At 38.8% G+C, this 18,657-nt stretch overlaps 1 protein-coding gene across 2 annotated transcripts in view; it reads left to right on the top strand.

Annotated features, from left to right (window-relative positions):
- pcdh15b (protocadherin-related 15b) overlaps window positions 1-18,657 on the top strand; it is a 1,523,107-nt gene that overhangs the window by 1,139,218 nt on the left and 365,232 nt on the right. For both annotated transcript variants that reach the window (XM_043712368.1, XM_043712367.1), the window contains 4 exons: window positions 4,308-4,514; window positions 4,809-4,829; window positions 15,041-15,175; window positions 15,784-15,933. In XM_043712368.1, the coding sequence (XP_043568303.1) occupies window positions 4,308-4,514; window positions 4,809-4,829; window positions 15,041-15,175; window positions 15,784-15,933 (513 nt within the window). The remainder of the gene's footprint in view (window positions 1-4,307; window positions 4,515-4,808; window positions 4,830-15,040; window positions 15,176-15,783; window positions 15,934-18,657) is intronic.

Below are 18,657 nucleotides of genomic sequence, written 5' to 3'. Positions count from 1 at the left end.
TTAAACTGCCACTTTTCAGCCCACTGGCCCATCTGGTCCAGATCCTGTTGTAATCTGAGGTAACCCTCTTCGCTGTCCACTACACCTCCAATTTTGGTGTCATCTGCAAACTTACTAACTGTACCTCTTATGCTCGCATCCAAATCATTTATGTAAATGACAAAACGTAGAGGGCCCAGCACCTCTACTTTGTCATTTACTTCCTCTGGCAGCTCATTCCATACCTATACCACCGTCTGCATGAAAACATTGCCCCTTACATCGTTTTATACCTTTCCCCTCTTACTCTAAAGATATGTCTTCTAGTTCTGGACTCCCCCACCCCAAGGAAGAGTCTTTCTCTATTTATCCTATCCATGCCCCTCATGATTTTACAAACCTCTATAAGGTCACCCCTCAGCTTCCAATGCTCCAGAGAAAACAACCCCAGCCCATTCAACCTCTCCCTATAGCTCAAATCCTCCAACCCTGGCAACATTCTTGTAAATCTTTTCTGAACTCTTTTCAAGTTTCACAACATCCTTCCGAAAGGATGGAGACCAGAATTGCCGTAATATTCCAACCCTGACCCTTCTGTTCAGCCTCACCCAGTTTTTTAGTCTCTGCATGTCAGGAACAGGCTGGCATTGACACCAATTCTTGAAAGCAGCCTCAAATGTCCTAAGAGCAGCCATGAGGTGGCAATGGTGGTAGCCAAATGGTAGGTCTGGCGGGTTAGCAGGTATATTCGATTTGCTGTGATATAACTCTAGTTCATTTCATGGTTGTTAATTCTTCCAACTCTCACTCTTGATCCACATTCACATTCCCATCCATCCATTCCCTCTTAACACCTCTTGGCTTCAATGTCTCCTATTCAATATCCAATGCCCTGCTCCATGCTCCTATGTAACCTCCATATTCATTCATGCAGTTCCTATTAAGGACAGAATCAATAAGCCAAACACTGGCAAGTCCTTGAAATGCACATGCATTTAATAAAACTGCATCAACTTGGCAAGAATATCAACAGGAACAAATCTGTAAGATATTCAGACATCTATTTTACCAGGTGATCTCATTACCAATTCTTTTTTAAGCCTCAAGACTGACTATTGGACCTAATCTGGCATGAGTTTGTCTCCAAGCTGGAAGTGGGACTGTTTGCTTTTTCTGACCGACTGCATTATTACCTGAATGAATGGACGGATGAATGAATGAATGAATGATTTATTGTCACGTATATCTTGGGAGATACAGTGAGAAGTTCCTTCCTTGTAGAAACTTGATCTTTCTTTGAAGTGTTTATTTTTCCCCCCCAGTGCTTGTGTGTTTATTTTAATGAGATTAAAGGTTTCTACTGTGGGGGTTTTGCTGGCTTTGTTTAATTGACCACTTTATGAGAAGGTGAATTTTTTTCAAAATGTATTTTCTCTCCTTTTCTTTTAATACCATATCATTTTAAAGGTTTGCTTGTACTATTATCTGGCTGTTTTGTTCTGTAGCTGTTAGATACTAGAATCATGCTTCAAAGGCACAGCAGGTATCAAGAAATTAATTCAATTTAGAAATCAACAACTTCACTTCAAGCTTGCTTAAAATATAATCATCACCATCATTCCCTACGAATTCCATCATCTAATGCGATTCCCAAAGACGATAGGAATCACCTACGTACACAAATATAACAATAATTCTACTTTGGAGCAGGCATTTAAATAGCTCACCTGATGTCATTTAAAAGGAGTGCTGGGTCATAATTCACCCTGATGAAAATGGCAAGCATCTGGAATCAGACAGAAATTTAAAAATGTAACCTTGATTTTTTTAAAAAATGCAGCCTCATCAATCTCTTGTTTCATCCTCCTGATGCAGGCCTCCTCAGTGATGACAAATGTAAATTCATCTATCAGTTTCTGATATTTATCATTATTGATTGTAAAGAGCATAAGTTCAGGAATGCCACAGTTCAATTCTGTTTCACACCTTTTCATAAACCATGCTGATGTCTTCAATTTCCTGTTGACCACAAACTGATCCATCCAAAACCGACCACTGAACGAACAACAGTATCATATAAATTTGTGTATAGTAAACCTTTCAGAAACTTATGTTTCCATCTCCTAAACACCTCAGTGTGTTCTCAATGTGAATTCTCTCAGATTTCCTGTTCTTCCCAATTCCACTCCAGTTCTGTTGAAATTGTAAACATTTTAGAAGACCCTTGTAATTATAACATTGTATGTATTAAAAGTTAACTGTGTAAGATTTTTAAAATCATCTCTGCACGTGAAAATGCCACTAAGCTTTCTGTTGAAATAGGTGGGTGTCAATTAACATAGGATCGAGAGAGCAGTTGTCATTCATTGAAGAAATACTGCTGAAGATAGCCAGTTTTATAAAGAAATGGGCTAAGTAGATTTGACTCAGAAATAAGGTGGAGGTGGGAAAACAGTTATCACCATACCATTTGTGCATGGTATGGAATACAATACCAGTCCACGACTAAATACTCTGTTGTCAATATTTAATGATTTTACTGTTTCCCATTGATTTAAAATATGCGAATCCACTTGAGAGTGTTATGACCAACTGAGTCAAAAGTATAGTCGCGCATTTTTAAAATCTAGTGTGAAAGTTCTGGAGTGAGTGAACCTCTAGAATGTTGCTGCAGTGTATAGACCGCAGTTACAAATGGAATCCATTAAAAATTGAAGATTGCAGTAAATTGAAGAAATAGCTTTCATCAAAATATCTGCAGTGGTACTATTTTCATTCATTCATGCCATGCCAAGGAAGGCAATCTGTGGTGTATGTTTCAGCACAGCCTATCACTGTATATTACCATGTCTCTCCGGCACAGGTCTAAGAAAGAATATGTGTTGATAGAACCTTTGATATCTTCATAGCATCCTGAAGTGTTTCACAGTCAATTTACCCATTGAAGAATAGTCACTTATCATGACTCAGGCAAATACAAGAGCAAAATTGTGCTCAATTATGCCTTATAGACATCAAATCATGTGTTTTTGATTTGTTCACTTTGCCAAGTATTTTGACTATTGCTGAGGAATATTTTATGTTAGGCTATGATAATGCAATGCTTCCTTACATGATACTTTGTTTACCTTGTTCTGCCCTCGTCTAAAGTGGAATATGCCATAGTAATATGATGTTCTAATTAACAAACTGTTCAAGTTTGATTGCATACATTCAGTGGGAGTCAGTGAAATTGGCTAATTGTAGAAGCTGAGAGCCAAATGCGTGACTCCGAGGCACCAGTGCTGAGGCATCTGGGAGATCTGTTTGAGAATTTTAGCATTCTAAATGAATTTTCTTATAATGAATGCATACCTAACCGCTATCACGACAGGAAAATCTTCCATGGAGAGAAAGTATAAAAATAGAAATGTTTAGTGTGAACTGAATGCGAAATACAGAAACCATTACCAAGGTGATGCTTTGTGCATTGACAAACAGTTTTTCATAATATTTCAGAAAGGAACCTTTCGTGTTCTGAACATCACTTTTGCAAGGATGACTGATTTTTTTGAAGCTTGTGATGATACTTTGCAATTGCTATGGAAATGTATTTTGTATGATTGTTCAGGAAGTTCTCACAGTATAGTTGCTCACATGGGAAACAGAATATCAGTAGTGCATATTAAAACTTTTCTACTTCTGCTATTTTAGAGACTTGAACAAATTGAACAGGCTGCCACTTAAATGCAGTTAAGAGGGAGTTCACTTTGAGATGGCACATTTTGAATGAGATTTTAAACTGAGGTTCCATGTGCCCTGGTGAGCAGAGAGTCTCAGTTAACCCAAAATAGTGATGGTTGGTGAATGGGATTTGGGGTGAGTTAGGGTACCAACAGTAGCATTTTGGTTGAGCTCAATTTATAGTTATCTAAGCCACATCAATATAATTAGTTAGTTTATTCACATTGATTACATGCAGCAGGATAAGCTCTAGTATAAGTATTAGTTGAATCAATTAATTGTTTTTATCATAAGTGAATGTTAAACAATGTGTCAGCAAACAGTTTTATCTTATTATGCTAAGGGGTGAAGTGGAGCTCAATTTACTGTTCTAAACAAAATATCCATTAATCAGCAGTACATTGTTACCTTCATTACTTTTAAAAGCCTCTAAAGTGAATCACATTTTAAACTCAGCTGCCAACTAGAATGGAAAATTACTATTGCTACAAGTTTAAGGCACTTTAGCTCTGCAGAAGGCTGGATTCTGTTAAAGTCTAATTTACTGATCAGTCAGTCCCTGGACATGACTAATCAAATGTGATTTTCCATTTTTTTCCAACTAGGCAGAACAAGACAATAGACACCCATTGCCAGCTTTTGCCAATTTGCACATAGAGGTTCTAGATGAAAATAACCAAGCCCCTTACTTTGAACAAACTACCTACCAGGGCTTTATCATTGAATCTGCACCAGTGGGAACAACCATTTCAGATAGTCGGAATTTAACAACACCATTAAGAATTGTAGCCATGGATAATGATGTGGAGGAGGTGAGTGCTGCTGTTGTTTTTAAATGCATATCCCATAAGTATGACTTTTGAAAAAAGTGACAAATGTATATTTTAATACAAATTTTGACTAAACCTGCTGAAGCAAATGTTACATTATATAATATTTATAAACTTTGAAAGATGAACTGTCTTTGTAGCTTCTAAGGACTTCAGAACCTATTCCATTTATTACACATCATGAGGATTTGATGATGTTGAGAATACATTTTGAAATCTCATCTTCATAGAATCTGTTTTTCATTTGTGTGAATCTTCTTGTCTGTTTATTTTTAGGTACCATCAGGTTCTACTCCTGTATGTATTTAATGTTTTTTAAATCTGTGTGTGTGTTTATTAAATATTTTATCTGTTGCATGTTTTTGCTTCTTGTCAAGTCAATGCTTCTTATTATTTCTCTGATAGCCCAGTGATTGGTTTTGCAGTTTTAAAAATCAAGTTGAGTATAAATTTTGTCCAAGACCTACCCTTCTCCCCAGCAGATCCTACTGTGTTGCACGCATTTCCTCACCTCCCTTGCATGAATCTTTATGGCACATATGTGTATATCTGGCCTGGTAAGTTGCTGACATTGTAAGACCTTGCTTTTTAATTAAGTAATAATGGATGACCATTATCCTAGACCAGACAACTAAGGACAAGCAAGTTAATTTGACAAATGAGATGCCAGGTCAAGTTTTTTCAGTTCACTTTTCTCCCCTGGGTCATGACGGATGGTAATTGTTTCCTTTAAGTATTTGATTGTAATTCCAGGTATTGTTCAACCACATTTTTCAAAATCTTGCTTTCTAATAGGTAGAAAATTGTCTGATAGCTCAATTGAAGACAATCATGACTGATTGAGAAAACGCTTACTGAATACTTTAATAGATAATGAAATGTAATTATCAGTAGAGGTGTGCTGGCTCTCCTCATTGACTGTGAAAATGACCATAAATTAAACTTTAAAAAAAATTATCTGGATTCTTGCTGGGTGAGTCTGGCCTTCATGAATGTCATCTTGTCTAAGGTTTCCTGATGGATAGTTGACCTATTTTATATATTTGCCATTTGTGATACTGAGTTTGTCTAGCAATCTTTTTCTCCCCATTAGCATTCTTAAGTGCATTTCTATGTAGTTCCATTCAAATGATGTGAATATTAATGAGGGCAAAATTAGATAGCCCCCACAGTTGGGCACAAGCAGTTATCTTGTCCCCCTTGAATGCAGTGCAGGCAGAAGGTGATATCTGTGTTGTTTACTGTTTTACATTTGCCCTGTCCAGCAGATCATTCTACTAGTTTGGTTGGGACATGAGCATGGTAGACCAAACAAAAAGTTAGCTTGCACTGCTACAAAACTACCACGTTCCTTTTAAAAGGCATTTTGCATGGAGCAGTTATTTTGGGAGAGAAATTTCATAGAGTCATGGAGATGTACAGCACAGAAACAGACCCTTCAGTCCAGCTCATCCATGCTAATCAGATTTCCCAAGTTAAGTTTGTCCCATTTTCCAGTACTTGGTTCATATCCCTCTAAACCCTTCCTATTCATAGACCCATCCAGATGCATTTTAAATATTGTAATTGTACTAACCTCCACCACTTCCTCTGGCAGCTCATTCCATACACGCACCACTCTCTGCATAAAAATATTTCTCCTTAGACTCCTATTAAATCTTTTCACTTCCACCTTAAACCTATGTCTTCTAGTTTTTGACTCCTCCATCCCTGCAGAGAAGACCTTGTCTACTTATCCTACCCATGCCCCCTCAGATTTTATAAACCTCTACAAGGTCACCCCTCAGTCTCCAAAGCTCCAGAGAAAATAGCCCCAGCCTATTCAATCTCTCCCTGCAGCTCAAATCCTCCAACCTTGACAACATGCTTGTAAATCTTTCCGAACCCTTTCAAGTTTCACAACATAGTTGGGAGACCAGAATTTCACACAGTTTTTCAAACGTGGCCTAACCAATGTCCTATACAGCAACAACATGACCTCCCAACTCCTGTACTCAATACACTAACCAATAAATGTATTCTTCACTGTCCTATCTACCTGCAACTTGATTTTCAAGGAACTATAAACCTGCACTCCAAGGTCTCTTTGTTCAGCAACACTCTGCAGTACATTAAAATAAAGTATGTAAGTCCTGCCATAATTTGCCTTTCCAAAATACAGTACTTCACATTTATCTAAGTTTAACTCTAGCTGCCACTCCTCAGCCCATTTGCCTGTTTGATCAAGATTCCGTTGTACTCTGAGGTAACCTTCTTCCCTGTTCATGGCACCTCCAACTGTCATGTCATCTACAAACATATTAACAATACCTCCTATGTTTAAATCCAAATCATTTGTATAAATAACAAAAAGTAGTGGACCCAGCACTGATCCTTGTGGCACATTGCTGGTCACAGACCTCCAATCTGCAAGGTACTCCTCCACTACTCTGTCTTCTACCTTTGAGCAAATGGCTAGTTCTCCCTGTATTCCAAGTGATCTGACCTTGTTGACCTGTCTTCCATGGGGTACCTTGTCACACTTACTGAAGTCCGTATAGGTCACGTCCACCATTTACCCTCATCAGTCCTCTTTGTTACCTCTTCAAAAAATATCTGGAAAAGGCAAAAAACATGACATCCCAGCTAGAGAACAGGTTTCAAGAACTTTTAGTGTTGTGTCAGAGGCCTTGGTGTAAAGGGGGAGAGATAGTCTGTATACACAGAAGGCCTTCCAGACACATGCTTTAAAAAAGGCAATGAGAGCAGTGACCAATAGAAATCAAAACAAGCCCCAAAGTCTTGGATGCAGTGCCACAAGCAGTTGGAGGACCTCGCCTGTGTGCTTAAGATCAGTGAATTTATAATTAAAACTCATATCCTATCAATTGCATCACTAGCCTCAATTCACCACGTTCTCATAATTTACCAACAGTCTCTAATACTCGGACTCAAATCATATATTTATATGCTATACCTCACACACTTTGCAATGTCACAAACCTCACACCCATATCCTACAGTTTTACAGCTTATGGGTATTCAACTCTGACAGCCATATCAGCCAGAGATACAAACCAATGCCAGGCCATCAACGCCCAAAGTTGCTCCTGATCATCCACCAAGGCTCTTCAAAGTCTCTTACATTGAAAATCAGCAAGCTTCCACCATCCTGATTGCAGTCACTGCTATTACACCTGAACATCACTGTATAAGCTGAAAGGCATACAAAAATAAATTACTAAGGAATGCACAAGGATGGTTGAATTTTCTCTGCAGCATGGAATGCCTTGATTTATTCATTCAGGTTGGAATTTTTTTTTGAACTGGCTTTAAGTTTTGTATTCTGACCAAGCAAATGTTGTGATGGTCAATAACAGAGTAAAGGTAAAATGTAGCATGGATAATTAATATTATGGTATAAAATTTGAAGGATTTCTTTGTAGACTCTCCAGTCAGAAATAAATTGGCTGTGACATCTTCCTTTTCCTTCTCCTACTCAACTTCTCCATCTTCCTATTCCTAGGCTGCTCCTCACATAGATGACAATTGGAATTCTTTCATGATGATGAGATTAGTATGATGCCGACCACCGTATATTGCTGCATGCTCTTCTGTTTAGTACAGGTCAGCTGCAGAGCGGAGACATTACTTCAGCACGCCAACGATTTGTTTTGATACATTTTGTGTGACAATACAGATTTCATTTTAAGCAAGCTGTGCACTTCTGGCTGTGAGTCATTGACTATGTGATCAGTGATAGCTCTTATTGCCCAGTAGCGACTCTTGAATATGTGATCAGGGATAGCTCTTATTGCCAAGTAGCCATGCTTGGATATGTGAGCAGGGATAGCTCTTATTGCCCAGTAGCCATGCTTGGATATGTGATCAGGGATATCTCTTATTGCCCAGTAGCCATGCTTGGATATGTGAGCAGGGATAGCTCTTATTGCCCAGTAGCCATGCTTGGATATGTGATCAGGGATATCTCTTATTGCCCAGTAGCCATGCTTGGATATGTGATCAGGGATATCTCTTATTGCCCAGTAGCCATGCTTGGATATGTGATCAGGGATATCTCTTATTGCCAAGTAGCCATGCTTGGATATGTGATCAGGGATATCTCTTATTGCCCAGTAGCCATGCTTGGATATGTGAGCAGGGATAGCTCTTATTGCCCAGTAGCGACTCTTGAATATGTGATCAGGGATATCTCCTATTGCCCAGTAGCCATGCTTGGATATGTGATCAGGGATAGCTCGTATTGCCCAGTAGCCACACTTGGATATCTCAAGTGCAACTAGACTCCCAGGAATGAAGGCATCATGACTTCCTTTGATTCATGCATTGGATTTTTTTTTCCAAATGAGGCTCTGATTATTAAAGTGCACATCACCATTTGATTTGTTACATTAGATGTACACTGCTGTCCATAGTGTCCTGTGCATGACTGAAATCACCATGGAGGACCCATTTCCTCAATCTGTCCCTTCACCTGAAGGATGATGTCCCTCAGCTGTCAAGAAAGCAATCAATGCCTCTACTTCCTCAGAAAGCTACGGAATTTTGACATGTCCCCAAGTGGCTCTTTCCAATTTTTATAGATACACCATAGAAAACATCTATTCAGATGTATCACCACTTGGTATGGTTTCTGCTCTGCCCAAGACTGCATGAAATTAGACTTATGAATGAAGCCCAGTCAATCATGCAAACCAGCCTTCCTTCCATTGACTCTGTCTACACTTCCTGCTGCTTCAGGAAAGTAGCCAACACAATCAAAGACCCCTCCCACCCCAGTTATTCTCTCTTCCATAATCTTCCATTGGACAGATGATATCAATTTTGAAAACATATACCAAGAGATGCAAAAGCAGCTTCTTCCCCACTGTTATCAGACTTATGAACAGATCTCTGAATATATTAGAGTTGATCTTTCTCTGTAGCTATAACACTACATTCTGTCTTCTGTTCTATTACCCTGAAGTAATTATGTAAGGTATGTTTTTCCTGGATAGCATACACAACAATACTTTTCACTGTATCTTGGTACATGTGACAATAATAAATAATATCAAATAAAATAATTGCTCTCGCTCTGATGAGACTGGATATGTCCTCCTACTCAACTTATTCAGAGATGGTATGCTATACATTTCTGGAGCAGGTAGGACTTGAACCCAGGTCTTCTTGCTCAAAGGCAGAGACACGACCACTGTACCACAAGAGCCCTATTGGGTTTGTTTTTTTTTGGTATAACTTAGGTTACTAATCAACCTGTTCAACAATGTTATCACACATCTCTAGGGCAGTTGGGATTGAACACAGGCTTCCCGTTGTAAGAGTAGGGACACTACCACTGTAGCACAAGGCCCCCATTTCAGAAGCCTCGTGCAAGTGCAGTTTTTTTTAATTAACCTATTTTTCTAATCAGTCCATTCAGAATTTTTTTTTAAGATTAGATTCCCTACAGTATGGAAACAGGCCCTTCAGCCCAACAAGTCCATACTGACCTTCCAAAGAGTTACCCACCCCAACCCTATATTTACCTCTGCCTAATGCACCTAACACGACAGTGATGAATTCTAGCTGGCCTGTTAGCAAAGGAACTCATACTCAAGGAGCTCCACAAGGAGATTAATTAGTGATTTCCCCATGGGCTTTGGAGGAGTTATCACATGTGCAGAGGTTGATTTTTCCTTGAATGATAGACTGCTGCTAATACCTCAGGCAGGAATTGAGCATAGCATCTTGGAATTAAGCATTGCCTAGGTTAATTTATTTATTCCTGCCAGACTGTGTACCTGCCAGTTGTATAGGTAGGATGATGTCACAAGTTCAGAATGGCCTTTTCCAGTTTTAAGTGGCCGAAGTGAGTACCAGTATAAGCTAAGCAACAGTTAGGTTGAGGCACAGGGAGGAATATGGTTATGGTTGTAGGGAGCCAGGGACCTCAGCCCCAGAATGCCATTACAGAATTAATATCCTCAGGATAGTGACTGAGACTCAACCATCTTTTCCTCCTTCATTATTGATTTTCCTTCCATCAGAAGACCAGAAGTGGGATATTCACTGATGTTTGCACAGTGTTTTGTTCAATCCGCAACTTCTTAAATAACAATTGAAGTCACCTGCAAGAAGCAAGACCCGAACCACAGTTAGACTTTCTGGGAAGTTTGATGGGATAGTCAATGACATTTAGCTCATGAACAACATCTAAATGTAGAACTGGTTATCTAACGTAATAAATTGAATAGTGCGGTGTACTTCAATAACAGTGCTCAATGTTATTGCTTTACGTTAAAAAATCAATTTTAAAGCATTCTTAATCTACTCTTCACATGTAACTTAGCTTTTGAACTTAAAGCATTAAACACAAATGTACCATTTCACTAATCACTTATTCCATGTTCTAAAAGCACACACACTTAGCTAACTATTCACTCAGCAGTAAGTAATATTTGCAGCACACAACATCTAAGCAATGACCACCTTCAAAAGAAAAGTCTATTTCCCTTCACAATGACCATTAATGTTGCTGAAATCCCTACTATTGACATTCTCAGAATTACCATTGACCTGAAACTGAATGTAACTGAATCAAATACATGGATGCTCTAGCTAAAATAATAGGTTGGAGTTGGGTATTTTGCGACTGCCCAAAACCTCCTAACCCTCTTAAAAAGCAATAGTCAGGATGTGAAAACAGGAATCCCATGCTTTCCTGAGTGAGTACAACTCCAACAGTGCTTAAGAAGCGCAACACCATCCAAGACAAAACAGTCTGCTTCATTGGCACCATCATTGACACATTATGGCTGCTGTGTGTGCCATCTACAAGATGCATCACTTCAACTTGCCAGTGTTTTTGCTACAGCACTTTCCAAACCCATGGCCTGTCACTGCCGAAAGAAAAAGGGCAACAGGCACACACCATCCTGACCAGTGGAAATGAATTGACGTTCCTTTACCATTGCTGTGTCCAACTCCAGCAGCATTTTTCCCAACAGCATTATGGGTGTACTTTTTCAAACACCACTGCAGTGTTCCAAGAAAATGCCATTCTCATAACTTTACCAGGGTTGTTAGGAAACGACAATAAATGCTGGACCTGCTGACAATACTCAAGCTCTGGAAAGGTTTTTAAAAATATATTTCTCAATAATGATATCAGCTTCATCCTGTCCTATTGTTCACCGTCATCCTCCCCTTCACCGTCCCCCTGTTCGTCCCACAGCACACCTCTCCAAAGAGGTGAAAATAGACAGCAGACTTTCTAATTGAATAAGAGTGGTGGGTAACTGAAATCTGTGCACAATGATACAGGAACTGTTTGGTCCCATTTTTGTCCAATGCCACCCTTGTACCTTTGAAGTAATTTCCTGTGTCTTTATTTATTGAATTAATAATTTTAATTCAATATCCTTTTAAGAGATATTGAAAATATCATTAAAGAGTGTTGCTATACAAATAGTGGTTTGTTAGTACAGAACTTGGGTATTGCTGAAAAAAGGCATATTTTGTTGAAGCCTTTTATGTTGCACTCATCAGGACAATGATGAAAGATGAAGAACTTCAAGAAAATGTTATTTTCAAGCAAAGCATAAGCACTGTTGCTGTAGTTATTCTCTTAGGAACAGAACATTCTGTACTTAGTTCTAAAGGAGGCAAGCTTAGAGATGGGATGAAACTTAATTACTGTCCCACTACAATTATTTTTCCATTTTTTAATACAATGTTGTTCTTGCCCATGGGCAATTAAGAGTCAACCACATTGCTGTGGATTTAGAGTCACATGTAGGATCAGGTAAGGATGGCAGATTTCCTCCCCTAAAGTACATTACAGAATATCTGATTTTTGTTTATAAACAATGATGGCTACCATTTAGGAGAAAGTGAGGACTGCAGATGCAGGAGATCAGAGCTGAAAAATGTGTTGCTGAAAAGCGCAGCAGGTCAGGCAGCATCCAAGGAGCAGGAGAATCGACGTTCCGGGCATACGCCTGACCTGCTGCGCTTTTCCAGCAATACATTTTTCAGCAGTGGCTACCATTTAGGCTAACATTTTATAGCAGAATATTTTTAATTCAGATTTCCTCATCTGTCATGGTGGGAGTTGAACCCATGTTCCCAGAATATTTGCCTGTGTTTCTGGATTAATAGTGTCTTAGTGTTACATGTATGCTACCACCTTCTTGAAGCCCTTAAGAAACCTATTAGGAGCCCCTTGTGGAATTAACCCAGTTACAACCGTGGAGTATTCCGGATAGCTACTATACTCAGTTGGTGGTGGGGTTGCCTCAGCTAAAGGCAAACAGTGCCTGATCCAAAGGTTTCCTGTCCTTTGCTTCTGACCTATCCACACATTCATCATTTACCTCTGTCCTTGCTTCCGCAGGACACAAGGGGTGAATCTTTAGCCAGCAGTCACAGCCTTGTCTGATTGGTCAGCAGCTCTTGCTGGACAGGACCTGTCTTGATTTCAGGGTCAATCATCGCACCCATCTGATGATTGGCATGTGGTTTGGCAGCTTCTCCCTGGAACTGGAGCTACTATCTCCAGGTGACTGATGAGATTCCTGTGCGATTTTGCACGAAGTGAATCATTTCTAACATTGATCACTATGTTGGGAGTTAATATACAGGGCTCTGTTTATTAATGGGTACACTTTCCATGGCAATGCTCCATCAATTAGAGTCCATTTGTCAAACAATTGGCTCTCTCCTTCCATATCGTATAATTATTGGATTTCCCTTTTAAATAGTATTTCCTTTGAATTGCCCTCATGAATCAGAGTGAAAAATTTCAATAAAACTAAATGTGAAATAGTGGAACATGAAGTAAGAGTGCAACTCACTTCATAGGATATGAATTGTTCCTTCAAAATATTAGTTTGCTTTCAATATTGGATGAGTGAATTTGTTGTATGTCAGGGATACCAATTACCTAGATAATGTCAGTCCAATTCTTGAACACCTCTGGAGGGTGAGGAGAATAATCCTGAACTGTGGTGAACCAAAATAGCCATGGTGTCTTTCAGGAGAAGCAAAGAAAAAGTAGAACACAGTTTCTTCTGTACATTGTGAATCAGTGGTCCTCGAAACTTGCAATATGTCAAGATGAGGATAGAATCAGACACGCTTTTACACTTTCCATGATTGAGTTTCCCATTGACAGGCACTATTTACGCTGACACACAAGAGATGGTTGCTTACCAATTGAGAACGGTCAAGGAATTGTTCCCTAAGGTAAAACACTATCTTCAGCAGAAGTGAAATGGCAGATAATTGGAGCAATGTTTATAGTTGCTAAATTGGTTGAGAGCTTGATGTGCTTTCAAGTGCTGTGCATTTGAATCCATCTTGTTCACTCTAAACATTTGTTTAGGATGTATAATCAGATTTATAGAGACCAATTCTTTCGCTCTGATTATGTAGTATTTTTCAGAATAATTATTCTGGTCTCTTTTCAAAGGATGTCCAGAACTCTGTAACTAGTTAATGAACAGCTTGTTAAAAAAAAAATAAATTCCTGTCTGTACACCCTTAAATTAATAATACTTGTTTGTAAGAATCAGTTAGATTGGAATTATTTTTTTCCATGCCAGGCTCTTAAGCAGTATTTGTAACTGAGCAGTTAGTAGATTTGGCATAATCATCATGCTACTCCTGTGAAACAAGCAAATTGCAGCAAATTCACCAGACATGTTTTGTTTTAAATTCTATTTTTCTAGGGACCAATTTCCTGCCAATCTTCGTTCTATTGAAAGTCGTGTTCACTTGACAGTTCTGTAGGCACTAATTGCTTTCTGTCACTTTTTATTAATCTTCATTCGTGTGTAAGTCTTGACGTCATCAGTTGACCAATCAGCATTCAAAATCAAGCCAAATCCTGCCCTAACCGAACTTCCACTTATCCATGTTTCCATTTCAAATAATAGTGAGGAATGATAACTCTGTCTGAGTATTGTTTTCCCTCAACCAAAGTGTTATCTCCCATTACAATGCCTTCAGTGACTAATTTGACCAAGAGAAGCAAAGGAAACTTATAGGTCTGTGTACCTTCGTGGTTGACTATCAAAACCTAGGAAATTGCCTCCAATAGTGTTAAATCTGCTTATTTATTCTGATCAAAATGTTGTTGGAAATTACTTACTTAACTTTACAATCTGTACCTTGCAACTGATTATGAATGGGAATGAACACGTCTTATGGAAGCTATACACTGAAATATCTCAACTCAAGTTTTTCCTTCCTGTGCTATTGCTCATTATGTTTGCTTTATCAGGGTAAAACACTCATATTAAAGAATTGGACAAGGAAGAAACAAGGTTGATAACAGTAGCTGAAGATTAATTGCTGTACAGCAAACAGAAGTGCAAAATCAAGTGACACAATTAGTTGTGTGAATATAATATTCACAGTTAATGTTGTGCATTTCAATTTTAATAATCAGAACGTAAAACTTTCTAAGAGAAATAACACGTCCGATTTTCATTTTAATTCCTGTTCACTTTGCTTCCCTCCAGACAAAAGACCCAAAGCTGCGAATTTTGCTGAGCGACTTTGTCACAGCGTTTACTGTCACCCCTTTTGGTATAACTCGCTATCTGACTTTACGTGAGCCTGTTGACCGGGAACGTCAGCAAAATTACACTTTTACGGTAGACTGCATATTTTTTGTATACACATCATACGGTACAATAAATAACTTGAATGGAAATTCGAATTAGTTTCATTGTCATGTACTCAAATGAGTACAGTGAAAAGTTTACAGTCTCCATTTATGACACCACCTTAAGTACAAAGGTACCGAGGTGCAGATCATTAAATACAAATTCTTAAGGAAAGAAAAGTTAGAAAAGTAAAGAAATAAAAGTCCATTATTACAGTTCATAGTAATAAATACATTTGAAAAATGAAGAAATAAAAAGTTCAGCATAACAGTCCTCCCAATCCAGTCTGACTGGCACCTAGCCTCCACTTCACATTAGGCCTTGACTCAGACCACATTGTAAATGATTCAACAGACAGCTGATCTAAATAGTCATTGAAGACCGGATGCTGTTTTTTTACTATTTTCATCCAATCAAACAGTAAATTGGTTTTGACTGTATTCACTTTGATAGTATTCAGTGGAATGTGATTGCTGTTGTGTTACATTTATGTACATAAAGTGACAGCTGTTTTAAAAAGGAACAATTTGTGGGTGTTTTTCCCCAGCTGATGTTGGAATACTCAACTAATGGATTTCTTTATTTATTTCTTGAAGATGACTGCTTCTGATGGTGTTCAAGAAAGTACTTCAGTCACTGTCAATGTCTTTGTGATCGATGCAAATGACAACACTCCAATTTTTCAAAACATTTCTTACAAAGTGAATGTTTACACTGACATGAAGCCTGGAGAATCTGTCATACAGGTAATCGATATAAAACTGCTGTATTGCAAAATGAAGTTCATTTAATACAATGTGCAGTCATTGTTCAAATAAATTCAAGGTTATTTTGAACAAGAGCATTTTGTGTATACTTTCCATCCTTTCAAGTTTTTACTTATGATCCTTTTGTTGTTCTACATTCATGTCAACAATGTCAATGTAAATGTTCAGTTTTGGCAGACTTAATGGGATAATTGCAGCACCGACTGTATCTCTGCTTTCTTGGTGGTCCATAGTTGATAGACTTCTGGCTTCTCAGGAAATCAAGGTGATGGAAAATAAAGTTGATGCTCAAGATCGATTATGATTATATTGAATTGTTGAGCAGTTTCAACAGACCATTTGATTGTTGCCTGCTTGTATCTCTTATACTTTTTGTACTTAATTTTTTTCACACCAAGTTATTTGCACTTGAAGTCAAAGTGTTTTCCCTGAGTTGTCTATTAATTTTACAGCTCCTGAGCTGTACCAAGTCTTCGGGTCAATTCATGATACTTTTGTGTTTTTTTTAACTTCTGATTTTCATTTCAACCTTAAAATGCCTTCATTGAGTCATGCAGCACAGAAACAGACCCTTCAGCCCAACCAGTCCTTGCTGACCATTGGATAGGTGGATGCCCAAAGTAGGTTTCCTCTTCTAGGAGACACTATAACTAAGAGACATAGTTTAAGAGGTCTCCCTTTTGAGACAGCTATGAGATTTTTATTTTCTCTGCGAGGGTTATTGGAGTGAAGAATTCTCTACATCAGATGGTAGTGGAGGCTGGGTCTTAAAATTTATTGAAAGCTGAGTTGGATTCTTGGTAGACAGGTGAGGCAAGTGTTGAGGAAGCAGATGGGAAAATTGATCTGAGACCCCAAGTAGATCAGCTTCATGATCTTGAATAATCACCTCCTATTCCTAAGTCCTATTTCCTCTCTGTATGAAGATGTTTTGTTTAGTAAAGGATTATATCGCACGAGGCAACATGGTAGCTCAGTGGTTAGCACTGCTTCCTCACAGCGCAAGGGATCTGGGTTCGATTCCACCCTCTGACTTTTTGGAATTTTGGGTTGTCTACATGTGCATTCCGGTTTCCTCCCACAGTTCAACCATGTGCAAGTTTGGTGGTTGGCCATGCTAAGTTGCTCTGGAGTGTCCAGGGATGTGTAGGCTAGGTGGGTTAGCCATGGGAAATGCAGGGTTTTAAGGGGGTGAGTCTGAGTGGGATACTCGTTGGTGTGGACTTGATAGTCTGAATGGCCTGCTTCCAAACTGTAGGGATTCTTTGATGTGTGTTGTCACTCTGTGATGATCCATCAATCATGCAATATAGAAATATTAATAATACGTTTGATACGTATTGTGGTAAAATTAATTTGAAGTCTGGCACTTTTTTCTTCAAAATCTGGCTTCAGGTGTGATACACATTATTCATTATAAGCCGCTTCTAGTAAAGCTGCTCTTGTACTATTCTTTAGAAAAGAATGCTGCAACAATACTTCCAAAGGAGCACCGTACATGTAATTTGTCAACCTTATTTTCCATAACAACAGAGTTTAAGGAAAGCCATAGTCCTCTAGAACAGCTGATGCCCAATAATATATACCACCATGTGTCAGGAACTCTCCAGTATATGCAAAGGAGCAGCTTATGTTGTTTCAGGTATATAAAACAACCAGAAACAGTCTTTTTGATGACATTAGAGAAGCTACATCTTTCAGGACAAGATTGTAATGTAGATACCTTCCCAGATTTATCAGCTTTGTTCCCAGGTTAGGAAGCATAGAGGAATAATCCTTCTAGTTTATCAGGTTATTTAGCTGAGAAGAATGTGATTTGGACTTAGGCATTAAAAAAGATGTGTCCAACCAGCTGCAGTTTATTACCTTCTATGCGCAGATAAATTTCTTCATGTGCTTCTGTTGTCAGATGTAAAAAGAGATCATACTGATGTTTACTGCTGTTAAACTTGATCTTCTTCTTTGGTGCTATATTTTAAGAAAAGAATCTATAAGTCCCGGAAATACAGCTGCATGGGGGACAATCTCATCACCTGAAAAGACGGGACCAAGTTGATTGATTCATTGAGGGTTGTGGATGCCTGGCAGGTGCATTAATAATTATTTGGCAGGGCACAGCTAGCATCAATAAGAGTAGAAATGTTTTTGGTTGTTGTGAGTGAAGCACTGGGGAGAACTTTGGGGGTGGGGGGTGCAAATTGCCATATATGATCATACAAAGGATTGGGTCCAAGGTGGTCCCCAAAGAGGTCCTGTGTGCCTTTTATATGATGTCTTCAGGAATTGCCAGCTCCACTTTCAGATGCAACACAGTGGCTTAGTGGTTAGTACAACTGTCTCACAACACCAGGAACCCAGGTTCAATTCCATCCTCGGGCAATTGCTTGTGTCTGATTTATACATTCTCCCTGTATCTGCATAGGTTTCCTCCTACAGACCAACGATGTGCAGGTTAGGTAGATTGATCATGCTAAATTACCCTATATTGTTCAGGGATGTACAGGCTAGGTGGGTTAGACTGGGGACTCAGTCTGGGTCTTCAAGGGTTGGTGCAGATTTGATGGGCTGAGTGACCTCCTTCCTATGAAATCAGGTAATAGTATTTTAATCAGTAACTTTCTTGGTTTTAGAATGCATCCTTAAAAGACTACCTTTCAGGTCACACGGTGCCACCTTCATTCAGGGGAACCCAGTTTCATAGAT

Source organism: Chiloscyllium plagiosum, chromosome 22, assembly GCF_004010195.1.
Source record: "Chiloscyllium plagiosum isolate BGI_BamShark_2017 chromosome 22, ASM401019v2, whole genome shotgun sequence".
NCBI lineage: Eukaryota > Metazoa > Chordata > Chondrichthyes > Orectolobiformes > Hemiscylliidae > Chiloscyllium > Chiloscyllium plagiosum.
Note: the sequence above shows the minus strand (reverse complement) of the source record. Positions and strands in the feature narration are given on the sequence as shown.